An 18,115-nucleotide genomic window follows, 5' to 3' on the forward strand; every position below is an offset into this window, starting at 1 on the left:
TATTGTGACCCCAGTTTCTCATCATTTTATCATTCCTTGGTACATCTTGGTACCAGCTTTATACCTTGAAAACCTGAACTGGGGAAGCAGAAATGAAAAGAGTTGGCTAGACATCTAGAGCAAAAAAAAAGAAACCTTGACAACCTTCAAGAAGTATCTCGCTGAAACGCAGAGACAGCTTAGATATTAACTAAACAAATGTGCCTGATGGACCTGAATGATCTCCTCTCCTTTGTCAAGTTTCTCTATGTTCATACAGCTTAAAGACACCAATATATTATTCAATCAAACATATAAAAGCTTGCCATATCCTTTACTTCATTCTAAAAAACAGATAGTGAAGCTGTAGAACTGGGTCTAAACTAAATAAGAACTGTCTGTCCATTGTGATTGACTTTGGTATGTGTGTATAAATGTCCTAAAATAAACTTCCACCCTGTCTTGGGGCCTCATGTATAACGTTGTGCGTAGAATTCACACTAAAACATGGTGTATGGCCAAAACTGTAAATGTGCGCATGCACAAAAAAATCCAGATACATAAAACTGTACGTGCGTCAAGTTCCACACTTCTTTATAAATCCCAATGTACGTGAAATTTAACGCATGTGCACACGTCTGCAGCCCCACCCTGACTCTTCCCAGAATTTCAAATATTTCAATATGCAAATCAATATAAATAGCCCCTATTGTTCAGTGTTTTGGTAAAAGACAATGGCAAAAGTACATGGAAAAAAGAAGAATTTCAGCGAATGCAAAGTGGAGGCAAGGAAAAATGTACTACTTGTTGGTTTAAGGAGTGATACAGCGTGGCGGAAACACTCGAAGTTCAAGTTCAGAAAGTCGCACAGTCCTGAAATAAAAAAAAGAAGTGGCCAGATATCAAACATGATAAGTCAAGTCACAGCCCACCATCTGTTTATTTTGTTTCAGACAATATTACAAAAGCTGACCTCCGTACCGAGGACACAATATTGTTGGCCACTGGCTGCACACACATCTCTGCCTCGGGAATCACTGGGTGACCATCTGGCTGTGTGCAGACAGATGCTGTTCTGGAGTCAAAAAATGCAACAGTGGATGCTAAGGAATATGTGGGCTGTACTATGTGACATTGACCACAAATTAAATGAATTGGTTAAAAAAATAAATTCTGCATCTGATCACCTGTTTTTACATTCTGTTAATTACATTCAAATAAAGTTGTAACACTGTCCAATTTGGCTGATCATTTGGTGGGTCAGGGTCAGATTCATCATATCACTTCTCTTCAGGTACAGGCAAGCTATGGTTGTGTGCCACATTATGCAGCATGCTACATGCTTGCTCAATCTGACGCACCTTCTGTGTATTATAGAGCAGCACACTAATAGAGTGGAAACACTTTCTAATTACATAAGCAAATTCCTTCCCTGAAGGCACCTTTATAGTGTAGCGTCAGCACCGAGCTGGAATGGAATGGATTCTTTGCTCGTTACATGGCTCTTTGAGGTGACTCACTATACTTAAAAGGACTGCTTGCCTTTTGCTGCACTAACTGGAAAAAGCACCTGTGACTGTGTGGAGCTGCCATTTTTATAGGCTCTACTGCTATAGATGATGCAATGCCAGATCATTCTTTTAGTGATTCATCCCTGGTTAATGTAATTTATCCTGCATAGCAATGTGCGTGCAATTGACCACTTTGATTACATTTGGAAAACCAAATAGTTCTGTGAATTACGCTTTGATGTTTTGCAGTTCAACCACAGTGTAAGAATATTTTATATATCTGAATGACAAGTGGATAATACCATCCTATACAGCTAGCATGGTGTGACTCAGTGAGATTGTGAAATACCTGTTCACATTGAAAAGCTTCTGCGGCTAAAAACCTGAGAGTGGACAGAACTTGCAAAGTAGCAGGTAGAGCACAATTCCTCAAAGTCTGTATTTGTAAAGCCGGTGCCAGTTCTGCTCACAGCTCCAAGAGGATAGCTCTTGGAAATCAAAATTGACTTAGAAGCCAGTCTTCATCATCTATACTAATAAAAGGCAAAGCCCTCACTCACTCACTCACTCACTCACTCACTCACTCACTCACTCACTCACTCACTCACTCATCACTAATTCTCCAACTTCCCGTGTAGGTAGAAGGCTGAAATTTGGCAGGCTCATTCCTTACAGCTTACTTACAAAAGTTGGGCAGTTTTCATTTCGAAATTCTACGCCTAATGGTCATAACTGGAAGGTATTTTTCTCCATTAACTGTAATGGAGTTGAGCTGGAATGACGTGGGGGGGCGGAGTTTTGCGTGACATCATCACGCCTCCCACGTAATCACGTGAACTGACTGTCAACGCAGTGCGTAGAAAACCAGGAAGACCTCCAAAAAGCGCTTAAGAAAACATGCATTATATAATTGAGAAGGCAGCGAAACAATAAGAAGTGAGCGAGTGACATATACTACCATATTCATGAGTGTTGCCAGCTCGGAAAGAAAGCAAGGTGTAAACCTAAACTTTAAATTAAGTTCATAGACAGGCTACCGCTGGCGTTTCACATACCCACAGGTAATGCGGGATACAAGTTTAATGAGAGGACGCGGGATATAAGCGAGTTTTGATCACTTTGTAACTAAGTTAAAATTGTAGGTGAAGGGGTGTGCTTATGCAAATTCCGAGAGACTGTGTTTGTGGGGGATTGACAGTTTAAGGCGGGTGGGGAGTCACGTCATCATCTCCCCTCCCACCTCATTTTGCTCTGAGCTGAGCTCCGCGGCTAACGCTGTCTTCCGAAGCAACTTCGTCAGACTGCCACCAAATACTCACAGAAAAATCCACAAGTTAATACACACGCTGTCTCTAGAGTTTCTCCACACTGAATCCTCCAGGCACTACTTACAAAAGGTCACATTGACAATCGTGTTACGTTATTTTAAAATCTTTCCTTTTCTTAGCACAAGCACAGCTGAGAAGCTTGATGCATGTGCTCCATAACGCGTAAAAATAATGCATTTAATCACACTTTGCATTACAAGCAAAGGGAGCTTTTGTCAATGCATGATTTCCTGGTACACGATTACATTGATCAGCGCATCCGATTCATTTTACCCTCGCACCACCTTAGTTTGAGAAGAAGTATGAAAAAATATGAGGTTAACACAGAAAAACAGATCACCAATTCAAGCTTTATGAATAATCGATTCGCCATCAATAATTGTTTTGGTAAAGCCATCCTCCTTCCATTTTATAATTTTTCCGCCACTAGCCATGATTAAATGAGCGGTAAAAAGTAAGAGCAAAGCGAGGGTGACTTATTTAGGCAGGCATATATATGACAGCAACACTCATGACAATGTCAATCATGTTACGTTATTATTAAAATGTTTCCTTTTCTTTTCATTACTTCTTTAACACACTACTTCTCCTGCGGCGGCGTATTTTGCTATATATATATATATGAATGACCTCCAAAGAGCGCTGAGACTTTTGATATCATGAGCGTGTCTGCAAACTGGGGTCTCCTGCCCAGCAAAAGTCGAGCAGCCAGCGCGCCGCATAGCTGTGCCGGCCTTTGAGGCGCTGACTGCGCTTCTGCCTTAAGTCAAAGTGAGCACTTTTAATTTTTCATCCTCCCCTGCGCTATAGCCCAGACAAGTGCAAACACGGGACCCCTTTTCTACACCATGGCAAAATAATATTAAGGCGATTCACACTTTCTTTTGCACGTATCGATTATGAGGTCCTCACCTCGGATTATGAAGACACGCACAGTGGAGGACTGACAGTGCCATCACAGCCGATTAATGGCGGGGCGTCTCACCAGTCTACACAAGACCCACCGCGACTGTCCCCAAAAGGCGATCATAACGTCAGCGAACACATCTCTCTATACTATATAAAAGAAAAAGGCAACTTTCCTTTCTTTACACCTTTTTCCTTTTATCCCAAACCCAAAGCCTTTCTCTCTTAACACTGCAGAGGACACAAAACTAATTTTCTTTAAATGCCGGTAAGGCACATTACCAGAGGCACAAATTTGAGCGTTCACATAGAAAATGTAATTTCAATGTACCTGTACTTCTTAAAACGTTAATGTTTTACTGTTTAATAACTTATAGACTATAATTTATTATTTTTCCCTTGCACTCAGTGACCAAACCTATACACACACATATAGACACATACAAACATACACACAAGTATATGTATGTGTATATATACACACACACACACACACACACACACACACACACACACACACACACACACACATACATACATACATACATACACACACATATATATAATTTGTGTGTGGGTATGTATGTATGTGTGTGTATATGTGATGTAGATAGGTATTATGTATATATATATATATATGTGTATATGTAGATATGTATATAGATATGTAGATATGAAGATATGTATGTGTATATATGTATATATATATATATATATACAGTGGTGTGAAAAACTATTTGCCCCTTCCTGATTTCTTATTCTTTTGCATGTTTGTCACACAAAATCTTTCTGATCATCAAACACATTTAACCATTAGTCAAATATAACACAAGTAAACACAAAATGCAGTTTTTAAATGATGGTTTTTATTATTTAGGGAGAAAAAATCCAAACCTACATGGCCCTGTGTGAAAAAGTAATTGCCCCCTGAACCTAATAACTGGTTGGGCCACCCTTAGCAGCAATAACTGCAATCAAGTGTTTGTGATAACTTGCAATGAGTCTTTTACAGCGCTCTGGAGGAATTTTGGCCCATCTTTGCAGAATTGTTGTAATTCAACTTTATTTGAGGGTTTTCTAGCATGAACTGCCTTTTTAAGGTAATGCCATATCATCTCAATTGGATTCAGGTCAGGACTTTGACTAGGCCACTCCAAAGTCTTCATTTTGTTTTCCTTCAGCCATTCAGAGGTGGATTTGCTGGTGTGTTTTGGGTCATTGTCCTGTTGCAGCACCCAAGATCGCTTCAGCTTGAGTTGACGAACAGATGGCCAGACATTCTCCTTCAGGATTTTTTGGTAGACAGTAGAATTCATGGTTCCATCTATCACAGCAAGCCTTCCAGGTCCTGAAGCAGCAAAACAACCCCAGACCATCACACTACCACCACCATATTTTACTGTTGGTATGATGTTCTTTTTCTGAAATGCTGTGTTCCTTTTACGCCAGATGTAATGGGACATTTGCCTTCCAAAAAGTTCAACTTTTGTCTCATCAGTCCACAAGGTATTTTCCCAAAAGTCTTGGCAATCATTGAGATGTTTCTTAGCAAAATTCAGACGAGCCCTAATGTTCTTTTTGCTTAACATTGGTTTGCGTCTTGGAAATCTGCCATGCAGGCCGTTTTTGCCCAGTCTCTTTCTTATGGTGGAGTCGTGAACACTGACCTTAATTGAGTCAAGTGAGGCCTGCAGTTCTTTAGACGTTGTCCTGGGGTCTTTTGTGACCTCTCGGATGAGTCGTCTCTGCACTCTTGGGGTAATTTTGGTCGTCCGGCCACTCCTGGGAAGGTTCACCACTGTTCCATGTTTTTGCCATTTGTGGATAATGGCTCTCACTGTGGTTCGCTGGAGTCCCAAAGCTTTAGAAATGGCTTTATAACCTTTACCAGACTGATAGATCTCAGTTACTTCTGTTCTCATTTGTTCCTGAATTTCTTTGGATCTTGGCATGATGTCTAGCTTTTGAGGTGCTTTTGGTCTACTTCTCTGTGTCAGGCAGCTCCTATTTAAATGATTTCTTGATTGAAACAGCTGTGGCAGTAATCAGGCCTGGGGGTGGCTACGGAAATTGAACTCAGGTGTGATACACCACAGTTAGGTTATTTTTTAACAACGGGCAATTACTTTTTCACACAGGGCCTTGTAGGTTTGGATTTTCTTTCTCCCTAAATAATAAAAACCATCATTTAAAAACTGCATTTTGTGTTTACTTGTGTTATATTTGACTAATGGTTAAATGTGTTTGATGATCAGAAACATTTTGTGTGACAAACATGCAAAAGAATAAGAAATCAGGAAGGGGGCAAATAGTTTTTCACACCACTGTATATGTATGTATGTATGTATGTATGTTGTATGTATGTGTGTGTGTGTGTGTGTGTGTGTGTGTGTGTGTGTATATATGACAGCAGCAATCCAAGCTGTGAGAAAACAGTAAAAGGAGGCGTGTCAGGCGTGTGGTACATTTTCTGATGCAGCTGCCAAAAACAACTTTGTGGTGCTGCCAAATACACAAAACAATTACTTTGACAATCATGTTACATTATTTTTAAAATGTTTCCTTTTCTTTTTCATAACTTCTTTAACACATGACATCGCTGTGAAGCGCGGGTATTTTGCTATATATATATATATCACAGCGACACTCATAACAGTGACAAAACAATTACATTGACAATCATGTTACGTTATTTTCAAAATGTTTCCTTTTCTTTCTCTTTTCTTCTTTAACACACTACTTCTCCGCTGCCAAGCGGGTATATATATATAGATAGATAGAGATATATATATATAGATAGATATGAGAACAACATATATATATATATATATATATATATATATAGATATAGATATAGATAGATATGAGAACAACACTCATATCAATGACAAAACAATTACATTAACAACCATGTTACGTTATTTTTTAAATTTTTCCTTTTCTTTTTCGTACCTTCTTTAACACACTACTTCTCTGCTGCGAAGCGCGGGTATTCTGCTAGTTATCTATAAATATGCACTCTCTTCTAATTCTTTCATTTGCGATGTGTTCTAAAAACATTAAAGCAGCCATGGTAGTTGGAATACTTTGACCATTCCGTGCACCATTATTACAGAATGATTACAATTAAGTAAATTGAATTTGTAAAGTATGTGCAATTAATTTTGGTGTATTTGATAAATCCTGTGTCACTGATGTGAATCTAAAAAAGAAGGGGACACCACACAGAAACAGCAGCACTGCTTTGATGCTGGATGCCCCCATTTGCAAAACCGAGTAGAAAAGTGCGAACATATGGTGTGAGGCTGCCGTGAAAATGTGTGTGGCTTTACGCCAAGTTTAATTTTCATATATCTCGAAATGAGCATGGAAATGGGCAGGGGTTGAATTCTGCTTTGATTTGTTAAATTTGTCTTGACTGTATGGAATGTTATCTGTTTCTAATTAAAATCAATAAAAGTAGATATATATAAAAAAGAAATGAGCGTGGAAATGGGCGTACGCAAGATTTTTCTGCATACGCTCCAGATCTCTCTCATATTTTGTACTCAGTGCTGCTGGAATACACTCTACTGCACTGCAAATATGAATAAATCAGTTCAGGATACAGATGGATAGACATGTACAGAAATAAATTAAACCAGGTTTAGTAAATTTATTTCGTGAAAGATCCCAGGAAAACATAAAATGATTTGATAGGGCAAATAGTTTAAATCTACAGTGGAAGTATATTGGAGTTTAATTTTTTTTTTTTTTTTTACTACATAGGCTTTTTCATTCCAGATTGTTGTTAACTTAGGTCGGCAGTAGATTGCCATTAGCTATAGATCTTATTTCCCAAATCAATAAAGCTGTAGGCTAATAAGCAAAGCTAGAAGTTGTATTAATAAATAGTGACACTTCCTTGCAGTCACATCATTAACTGTTTGAATGATTTTTTTCTACTTTTTGCCGTTACAGTTAACTAATAACAACAATGTGTGGGTGTTTAAAGTCACCTTATTGATAAAGTAGATTTCTGCTGAATGTCAGGTACATTATCTGCAGCCATTAAAATTTTACACCATTTTTGAAACAAATAATTTAATTAACAACTACTTTAAAATCCTTTACTGTTGATGCACAAAAAATTCTTGCTCTTTAACACTACATACCAAAGTATAATTAAATAAACATTTGCAGAAATTTATTTAGGCTGCAATAAATTGGATAATTATATTTCAAAACCTGCCCAGAGGTCATAATTTATAGCAATTTGTACATTTTCATAACCTTATAAAAACAAACAGTAATGTACGTTCATGGTATTGAATACTATTATAATGTCATATAGATTTTTGTATGCCATTCCTGTCATTATAGTACTTTTTCACAGTATATGTTCTTCATTTGGCTGTTTACAGCCATTTATTTTAAGAGTGTTAGCCCCCCATTAGCCTCCCTACTCTAATAACATTAGGTGATGAAATATTTAGCCACTATATGGCCAATTTAAAGACATATGTATCTGTTTCTTAATGTTAGTTGCAGACCTGTGAAAAAAGAACCCCTTTCCCTTTTCAACACCTACTCCAGTTTAACATATTCCACTGCCTGTAAATTAGGACCATTTTCATGCCCTTTTATTTCTTGTCACATTTCAGCTTAATAGCTGGCATGTTATATTTGTGAAGAGTGCTGGAAAGTGTGGTCACTAATGATGTCTGGCACTGCTCTTATAATATTTTTCTCACAATGTTCAGGTTAATGTAAGAGAGTCCAATTATCTTGCACCCATTTTAATTAAATACTACATTTCTGGTATTATATATAATTTTAAACAGTGGGCTACCTTCATGATGGAAGAAAAACGGGAAAAACAAACTCCTTTTCAACTTTATAATACTTTCTCAATTTTTCTTCTATACACGAACCAAAATGTCCATCCATCTGTCCATTGTCTGAACCTATTTTTTTTTGTTGGTCACTTGCGAGCAAGATGACCCTTTACTGGCAGTACTGGGGATAAGGCCATCAACAATGTGAGTATTCAACCACTGATGTGCAAGACTTTCAGATATGAGAGAAAGTCTGAGTTCAGAAAAGAAAGTTCCTGTAGACCTAAAGACAATTTGGACACATAGCGCTGCACAGTTCCTGTAGAGCTATACTCTCAAGCATATGGCTGACAATTTCTTCCCCACTTCCGACTCACAATGTGACTTTAAGCAGGTCACTTAACTAGCCTGTGGTCCTAATGTAATGTACAGTGTACAGTACCTGTACTCAAAGGTTTTTAGAATGGGGCTTACTATAAAAAGGCTTGATAAAAAATTTAGAACAAGTTTGACGAGAGAATTGGCTTTTCAGCCCAAAGAGCTTCTCCATCTATGTTACCTAATTTCTCCAAAATAACTTCAGGTCAAGCTGCGGAGGTCCCTAAAGTCCTGTCCTCCAGCAGACTACTTGATAAGTTATTCTGTGTGTTTTTGGCTATTTGTCTGAAGAAAAACTTGTTTGTTCTTAACAGGTTTCCTATTGTGTCTCTGTGTTCCTGTTGAAGAATTTATTTTAAAGTAGCAGCCGGGATCATCTATACTGATTCCTTTCCTTTCATTTACTTAAATTGAAAAGACATTGGAAGGATTAACACTTAACACTAGTTTGTGTACGGGCAACATTTTGAATGTACAAGTTAATTTCCTTTTGGACCATGGTTTGAGCTGCATGACGCCCCCTAAAGCCCACTCTATACACACACACATATATACACATACTGTAAATGTAACGTAATTGTATTACTTTATTCCAGAGTCCACAGTTAAACGTTCCTAAGATGAAGCATGCTCAGTCTGCATCTCCAGATCTCAAAAATTTCTTGCCTGAAAAAGAAATCAAGAGGAATCTCCTGGTTGAAAGTGCAAAGAGTGTGGAAAAAGGTTCGTTTTTTTTCAAGTTTTGAGTTAAATATGAAGGAAGGGTCTATGAACTGGGTTATTGTAAATGTTTATATTTTCACTCTCAGTTAAATCAGTGGTTCTTTGTTTTGTATAATGTGAGACCTTTACTACTGAAGACTATTTCCAAACACTTTTCAGAGTAATTAATATCACTTTCCAAAATTAATCCAGCAGTGCTTTATATGTATAAAATAACTAGCTGACCCAGACCAAAAGAATCCACAGCCAGTCATGGTTAAAAGAAAACCATACTTTAAACTATAATAACAAAGAGTAAATGTTTAGTTTCAAGAAACTACATTGGCCACCATGTAATAAAGAGGACGATTTTCTCACAATCCTGTAGCCAACGTTTGGAAAAGTTTGAAAACAAATTTGAGAGGTAGCAAGATATTCACACCAGGTACTACACTCATATCAGGAAAATCAAAATGACAGCTCTTAATCTTTGAACAATTAGGAAAGTGATTTACTGGCTTTCTTGATCATAACACTGTATGGATGTAGATAGTGTTGAGTCCATTATGACTCCTGGGTCCTTCTTATAAGGTGTACAAGTTTCAGACTTTTTATTCTGTATTTAAATCTACTATTTTTACTTTCTACATGTAATACTTTACATCTGTCATAAATTTGCCCAAGCCAGTATGATATCCAAATGACTCTGAATCGGTTTACCTAATTCCATGTTATTTCTTCAATTACTGTATATGTTATTCTACAATTTAGCTAATATGCCCTTCTGCCCTTGAGGGACACCTTCTTTAACATCACCTAATACTGAGAAAGATCAACATTATTTTTTGGATTTCATGTTTGAGCCAATTCTGTACCCATGTCTTTTAGTCTGATCATAAATCTTCAAGTGGTATCTTATGAAAAGCCTTCTGAAAATCAAGACAAATAATATGATGTGCTTCTCTTTTATCAGATGCTTTTGTTGCTTCCTCATCCAGCATACTACAGGTATATTAGTGAACCATGACCTTCCTTGCCTGAAACCATGTTGAGTATTTGCTAAGAGTCCTGTGTTTTTCCTATGCTGCTCAATGTTTTTCTTAATAATTAATTTAGCTGTGATGCATGTTAAGCTTAGTGGCCTCTGCATGTAGTTACTGGTCACTCTTTTTATGCAATGGGATAATATTTGCTAGCCTCCAATCTTTTGGAATTTCCCCAGTGTGCAGAGATTTTAGAAAAATATGTGCCAAATGTGGGTTATGTACACGTCCAGGGTAGAAAAAAGAAGGGGAAGGCCCAGATGCACATCTGCATAAGGGGGTAATTTCAAAGAAAAAAAAATGTATCTGAGATTGGCAAATAAAAAGAAAAGGGAGAAAAGAACATAAACATTGGATGGAAGATGAATGGAAAAGTGTATTTTTGTCAGCATCCTGGACTCAGCTTTTCTCTGTTACAGAAGACACTGGTATTAGTTGTGTATTTAAGGAAGAACTGAGGACCAGTGAGGCATTGGTTTCTCAAACTACAGACTCAAATGTGCTTATCCTCTTATGCAGATGTGAATCTGGGATTTCCTCTTCTTTCTGTATTCCATTCAGATGTAGTTTGCCCTCTTCTCTCAGGACAGTAATAGACACCTGTGTATGATATCTTCAATTTCTTGGCAATCTCTCACATGGAATAACCTTCATTTCACAATAGACTGACATGTTTTCTTGTGAAAGCTGTATCATTTTGGGCATTTTTGAACCTGAACTGAATTTTAGGAATGTCAGTTCCTCGTTTCACAAATGATTTCAGCTGTGCTAATGCAATTACAAAGGTTTCTCTAATAAACAATCAGTATTTAAAATGGCTAATTAAGTATAAGTAAGGGTATCTGCCTTAGTAAACTAAAGCAATGGCTCCTGAAAATGGGGCTTTATAGTTATATAAGGATAATAAATTAAAACGTAGTCATTTCAAGCTGTAAAAGCCATTAACAAAAGTAACAATTCTGTGGTTATATTTTAAAACAAATTAATAGTATCTACATAAAAAGGTATCAATTTCTATCAAGAATAAAAATGTCTGCATGTGTCCAGAGTCTTTTGACTGCTAGTGTATGTACTCGCTAACTTCCTTAACAACTCAAGGATAAATGTTTTCTGATCCTGGTTAACTGTTAGAGTTCAACCTGTTTAATCCAAGTAGTACTTCTCCCTCTACAATTTCCAAGTCACCAAGTACACCTTCTCAGTAGTGCTACTTACTTTGAGGAGGTTCTTGACAACTTTCCATGTATAACTTTCAAAAAAGTGCTAGTACAAAGCATATTCTGTTTTGCTATCTGTATATTCTAGCTCACTGTTCCTAATACTCCTCACCTCCCCCTTCCATGCATTATATGTTCTTCCCAAATCCACAAAGCAAATTTTGATAGAATTAGCAAATTTCCATAACTTCATGAACATCTGTGCAAATGCAAAGTGTTTGTCTGCTTTTCCAGGGCCATCTACATTGATCTTCCTGGTTCATCTAACAAACAGTCTTTAATTTAATACATATAGAAAGCTGATCAGTGTGATCCCCTGGGTAACTGGAAAATACCTTCCTGTCCCCCATTTTAAAAATGGAAATAACCACTGATCACTGATGAGCAACTGGTGTCCAAGTAAGCCATGAAGCCTGGTTAAGTCCAATCCAAACATCTGGGTGGAGCTACCATGTGGGCTCACCACCTGCAAGGTGAATGATGGTGGTCAGATACAATAAGTGGGCAATAAGCAAGAGTAAAATGCTTTGGACTTGTCCTTTGCATGAGATGGATGAGTAGAAATGAACTCCATTAGCAGCAATGTTATGTTACTCTTTTTTTACTGTCATCCTGAGGTATCCTATATTTACATTATACGAGAGTATAAATAAGCATCAGCAGCAAATATAGGATTCAGAAAGAAAAGGAAAAGGATAAAGTTAAATCAGCTAAACTTTCATCCAAATCAAAAGCGGTATCATTTTCACAGTATGGTCTACCAGAGAATGACCTGGAAAAGATGGGTGAAGGAACAGATCTGACAGGACCTGACACTATAGCATTGACTCCAGCCAAAAGCAAAAATGGTACAGAAACTGCAATCGAGGCAGGCAAGGAGGATTTGTTGACTCTAGTAGAATTATTGGAATTGAGCATTGAGAGTCAGCCACATCAACCCCAACTGGACTCACAACTTCGCCTATGAAGTGCAGAGAAAAATGAAATACACTAACCGAGCTGAAGGAGATAATTGCCACACTTGGGAGGGGGACATAAATGATATAAAGAGTGATATAAAGAAGGATATGAAGAAAGAAATAGAGATTCTAAACAAAAAGAATGAGAAACAGCATTAAGATATAGAAGACCTAGAGTATTAAGCTTACTACAGCCTTTACAGAAATGCTCGTAAATAATTATGAAAAAGTACAGAAAAATATGAATAAGTTAGAGAGTAAAATTCGAGTTCTTGTTCCGCTTGAAGATGTTATGCAAATGTTTATGACTCACAATGAAATAATTGAACAATCAATATCCGCCACTGACAAAAAGGCAACAGCTGCAAAATCAGAATGCAAAGTGCTGCTGAGAAACTGGCTGCGCTGGAAGATAGATATAGAGAGGACAAAATCAGAATTGAAGTTTTAGATGAAGACATGAAAGTCCAAACCCAGTGAAATTCACAGCCAAAATATTCTCTAAAATAAATGGGGCCTCATGCATAACGCTGTGTGTAGAATTCACACTATAACATGGCATAAGCACAAAATCGGAAATGTGCTTACGCACAAAAAACTCCAGGGGCCTCATGTATAAATGGTGCATATGCACAGAAATGTTGCGTACAAACGTTTCCACGTTCACATTGCGATGCATAAAACCTAAACTTGGCGTAAAGCCATGCACATTTCCACGGTACCTCATACCCTGTCATACGCAAGTTTTCCTCTCGGTTTTGCAGACTGGTGGCACCCAGCATCAAAGCAATGCTACTGTTCCTGTGTGGTTTATCTTTCTTTCTCAGATCCACATCCCTGACGCGGCTTTATAAATACACTGAAATTAACCGCATAGTGTTTATTAGTTTAATGCATCTGATTGTAATTAACCTGTAACAATATAATGGTCCACAGAACCGTCAAAATATTCTAAAAACCATAGCTGCTTTAGCGTTGTTACTCTCACTGCACCTTCTTCTTCTTCTTTCAGCTGCTCCCATTAGGGGTGGCCACAGCAGATCATCTTTTTCCATATTACTCTCACAGCACCACTCGGAGCAGCTGATCGGAATGAGAATTATCGGTATACACTAGCATCAAACACACGCTGCCTCAGCCATGCTTCCTATTTGAACTGCTTCTCACACAGCAAATGCTTCAAAACCTTTACTGTACAGACCTTGCGGTTCAGAAACAGTTTCATCCCAAGAGCTCCAAACGCACTCAATCAGTCCATCAACTGCTCCTTGTAGAACTATTTGTACTTATAAGTACAATCACCTCACTGTAAACTTGTCATACAGTTATAATATTGCACAACCTGAGGCGCTTTATAAAGCGCGTATTTACATATGATGAGGATATCATTTTTAAGATGAAATGCAGCAAAATATGTTTATTATATTATACAGATAAAACTTTAACTTTATTTAAATAATCTATATTGTTAATAATTAAAGCACACGGTGTCGCTACGCTAGCAAGGATCTGGCGCTCCGTTCACGGATTGTTCCTGCCTCGCACTGTATGCTTCACTGGGACTAGCATGAAGGATAGAATAATTAAACACGTACTACGAAGATATTTCAGTGTTCCTTAAAAGTTTTGAAGAATCGGCATTATAAGCTTACACATGGTTTAACGTTTATTACAGAGCTGATTGTGTGGCAATTGGGTATTTGGAGAAAGAAAAGGAAGGACAGGAATTGGAGGTTAGTACACTTGAAAGAAATAGTACTGCTGCAATAAATTATTTAATAATAGTAATTCTTTGCATTTATATAGCGCTTTTCTCACTACTCAAAGCGCTCAGCAATTGCAGGTTAAGGGCCTTGCTTAAGGGCCCAACAGAGCAGAGTCCCTTTTGGCATTTATAGGATTCAAACCAGCAACCTTCCAATTGCCAGTGCAGATCCCTAGTCTCAGAGCCACCACTCCGCCCTATTTTATCGAAGGTTGCACACAATCACTGCGCCACCGTGCTCCCATGTTTAATAACATGCTTTAACTCCTATCATCATGAAAATGATATTATGTATAAATCTCAGTGTTTTAGTTATTCAGAGAGCTGTAATATTATGAATGTAATGGATTCTGTGTCCTATCAGAAGAAGACAAAGCCCGGAAGCACGTAGTGATTCACACACATAAAGCACATAGTAGATCAAATACAAAACAAAGCATGTAACATGCTACTTTAGTTACAATGGGAGATGAGAAACAAGTAAATTAAACGATTTTAAAATGAAGTTTATGGTGTTCTACTTTATTGACAAAATAAACTACGTGATTAAAGTAGAAATTTTGAGATTGAAGTTGACATTTCGTGCTTTTTTCCCACATTTTTTCTCTGTACCCTAATAAGCTTTCATATGACACTCTGACGGTGGGCTGCGACTCACCTTTTCATGGCGACTTTGATATCTGAGAACTTCTTTTTTATTTCGGGTGCTGTGCGACTTTGTGAATTTGAGCTTTCGAGTTTCCTTGAAACTCTATGTGACTCGATCAACTTCCTTTTGTTGTTTATGCCACTATTTAAACCAACAAATAGTAAGTTTTTCCTTGCCTCCACTTGGTATGTGCTGAACTTCTTCTATTTCCCCCTGTGATTTTGCCATTGTCTTTTCACAGAACGCTGAGTGTAAGGGCTATTAATATTGATTTACATATTCAAAGAGGTGTAATTCTGTGAGGAGTTGAGGCAGGACAGCAGGTGCGTGTATGTGTGTTACTTTTCACGTTAATCGGGATTTATTTAGCGGAAGAACGTGGAAGTGGGCGAACGCACAGATTTATGCACCTGGATTTTTTTGTGCGTAAGCACATTTCCGCTTTTGTGCTTACACCATGTTATAGTGTGAATTCTACGCACGGCATTATGCATGAGGCCCCGATCTCAAAATGAGGTACTTTATAGGAAAAGACAGGTTTTGAAATCAGAATGTAACCTCTTGACTACTAATGAAACGGAACAGCTCATCTTTAAATCGCAAAATCATTATTATGTACACAAAGAGAAGGCCAATAAAATTTTAGCTCAGCAAATCCACAAGCAGGAAGTCTGTTGTGCAATAATAGCAATTGCCAACACAGATGGAGTTAAAATCATAGACCATAAAAATATAACCCACACATTTAGAGAGTACTGTATGTCCTGATATTCTACTCAGTCTACAGAAGATAAGACATAATCTAATGAGTTATTTGACTCATTACAGATACCACAACTAGATACTCTTAGTGCTATGAAAATGGATAAACCTCTGACACACTCAGAATTACTAGACATTGTAAAAAGCAAGGGAAAGCAGATGGCCCAGATGGCTACACGGAGGAATTGTATAAAAAAAAATTCAAAAAAATTAGCCCCACTATTAGTAGCAATATTTATAGAAGCTAAAGACAACAAAATTTGCCAAGCATTCATTTTCATTTTTCCTAGAAAAATAAGGAGTTACTACAATGTGCATGATACAGACTGATCTCACTCCTCAATAATGACATTAACACTAGAATCCCTGAAGCTTACAAGTTTTTTCATCATCCCCGATCTCTTAAATTTTCCTGACCTATGCCAAGAAGCTCGTAGCTCCTTATCTTCTATCGAGCGCATTTATCTTGATTAAAACTATCCAAAATGTTTTCAGGGCAAGATTCAACCTGTGAATGTTGCAATCTAACTCCAGCCTCACTGGGCCACATGTTTTGGGAGCGCACCAAATTAACACTTTTGAATGCATATCAGACAGGACTGGTGTCACAATTACTCCTAAACCATTGACAGCTGTGTTCGGTGTACTTCCAACTGGGCTTAAAGTGGAGAAGGACAAACAAATCATAATCATCTTTACCTCACAACTAGCATGTAGACTTATCCTACTGAACTGGAAGAATCACAACCCACCACTTTTAAGTCAGTGGGTAACTGATGTCCTAAACTATTTGGAAAAAATCACATTCCCACTTTTTTAAAAATATGGCAGGGTCTTATCAATAACATTTTAGAATAAGCTTCTATGTCGGGGAAAAGGATACCCTCTGTTCCATGCTGCTTCAAAGATTTGTTATGTTAGCTTGCTCACCTCTCTGTTATTTGTTTTTAATTAAAATTAATAAAATAAAAAAGAGGGGGATGCTTCCAGCCACACCAGAACTTGTTCATACAAAGTAGCTTTTGACATATGAACATAATTTGCTATTTTATATATATATATATTAGAAATTCACGACACAAGTTACAGACCTAAATAATGCTGCCCTTGAGACCTCGCGCACATCTTTTATGTTTATTTTAATAATGGCAGTTCAGTGGTAAAAGTGTTTATTTATAGCAACTGTTAGATTGGCTATATTATAGAACTTAATTTGCTTTCAAGGTTTTTTCTCTTTTACGAGAAAATACTTTGTCAATTAATTTCTGAAAAAGTCGTAATAACAGCAAATCTAAGCAATGTAAGGAAAAATAGTGGAATGCTTTGCAAACAACACTTAATGATATCTACTGCCCCATATAAAAGATGCCCCATGTCGCTATCATTTAGATACAGCCAACATTCAAAATGGAAATTGTCTTAAATTTAAGACAAAGTGGCTTTTGCATTTAGTTTATATAAAAGACGGATTTAGCCTAACTGATTACAATAAACTTTGATTACAGTTTTCCACTTTTCTCTGCAGTTTAGAGGAAAAATAATATCAAAGCAGGAACATGGGTTGCAGCCCATTTGAAAGACAGTGTTGTTCTGCATTGTGTGCAGATTATTGGTTAATTTAAAATCAACTCATTCAATGTCTAATAACTACTATCAGTTACAAGCCAGAAATATTGCCATTAAAACCTCTATCAGTTAGACAAAAATTCACTAAACAAAAGAATCTTCACACACTTCTTAAACACATTGAGGGATTAAAATTTCAAATGGAGGTGGGCAGCTCATTCCACTAGCTAGGAGGTACACATGAAAAGAGTCTTGACTGAGATTTGAGGCCATGCAGAGTTTGAGTCACCAGACGCAATTTATCAGTATACCTGGGTGGTCAAGAAGCACAATAGGACCTCACAAGTGTTTCCATATACTGTATACAGTACAGTATAGGTGCTGACCCCCTGACTACTCTGTAGACAAGTATCAAGAATTTGAACTTAAAACATTGCCACTACAGAATGTATCAATGTAGTGATCTGAAAAGAGAAGTGATATTTGCTTGCCTCAGTTGTTTGAACACCAGAAATGATGCTGCATTTTGAATC

General features: G+C 37.4%; 1 protein-coding gene across 2 annotated transcripts in view; it reads left to right on the forward strand.

Moving 5' to 3' along the window:
• The window catches only part of themis (thymocyte selection associated), a 137,108-nt gene that overhangs the window by 100,262 nt on the left and 18,731 nt on the right, over positions 1-18,115 (forward strand). Inside the window, exon 5 of one of the 2 annotated variants that reach the window (XM_039747492.1) lies at positions 9,516-9,642. The exons of the other annotated variant lie outside the window; for it this stretch is intronic. Within the exon in view, the coding sequence (XP_039603426.1) occupies positions 9,516-9,642 (127 nt within the window). The remainder of the gene's footprint in view (positions 1-9,515; positions 9,643-18,115) is intronic. 2 annotated transcript variants of the gene reach the window in all.

The sequence above is a fragment of the Polypterus senegalus genome, chromosome 3, assembly GCF_016835505.1.
Source record: "Polypterus senegalus isolate Bchr_013 chromosome 3, ASM1683550v1, whole genome shotgun sequence".
NCBI classification, from domain to species: Eukaryota; Metazoa; Chordata; class Cladistia; order Polypteriformes; family Polypteridae; genus Polypterus; species Polypterus senegalus.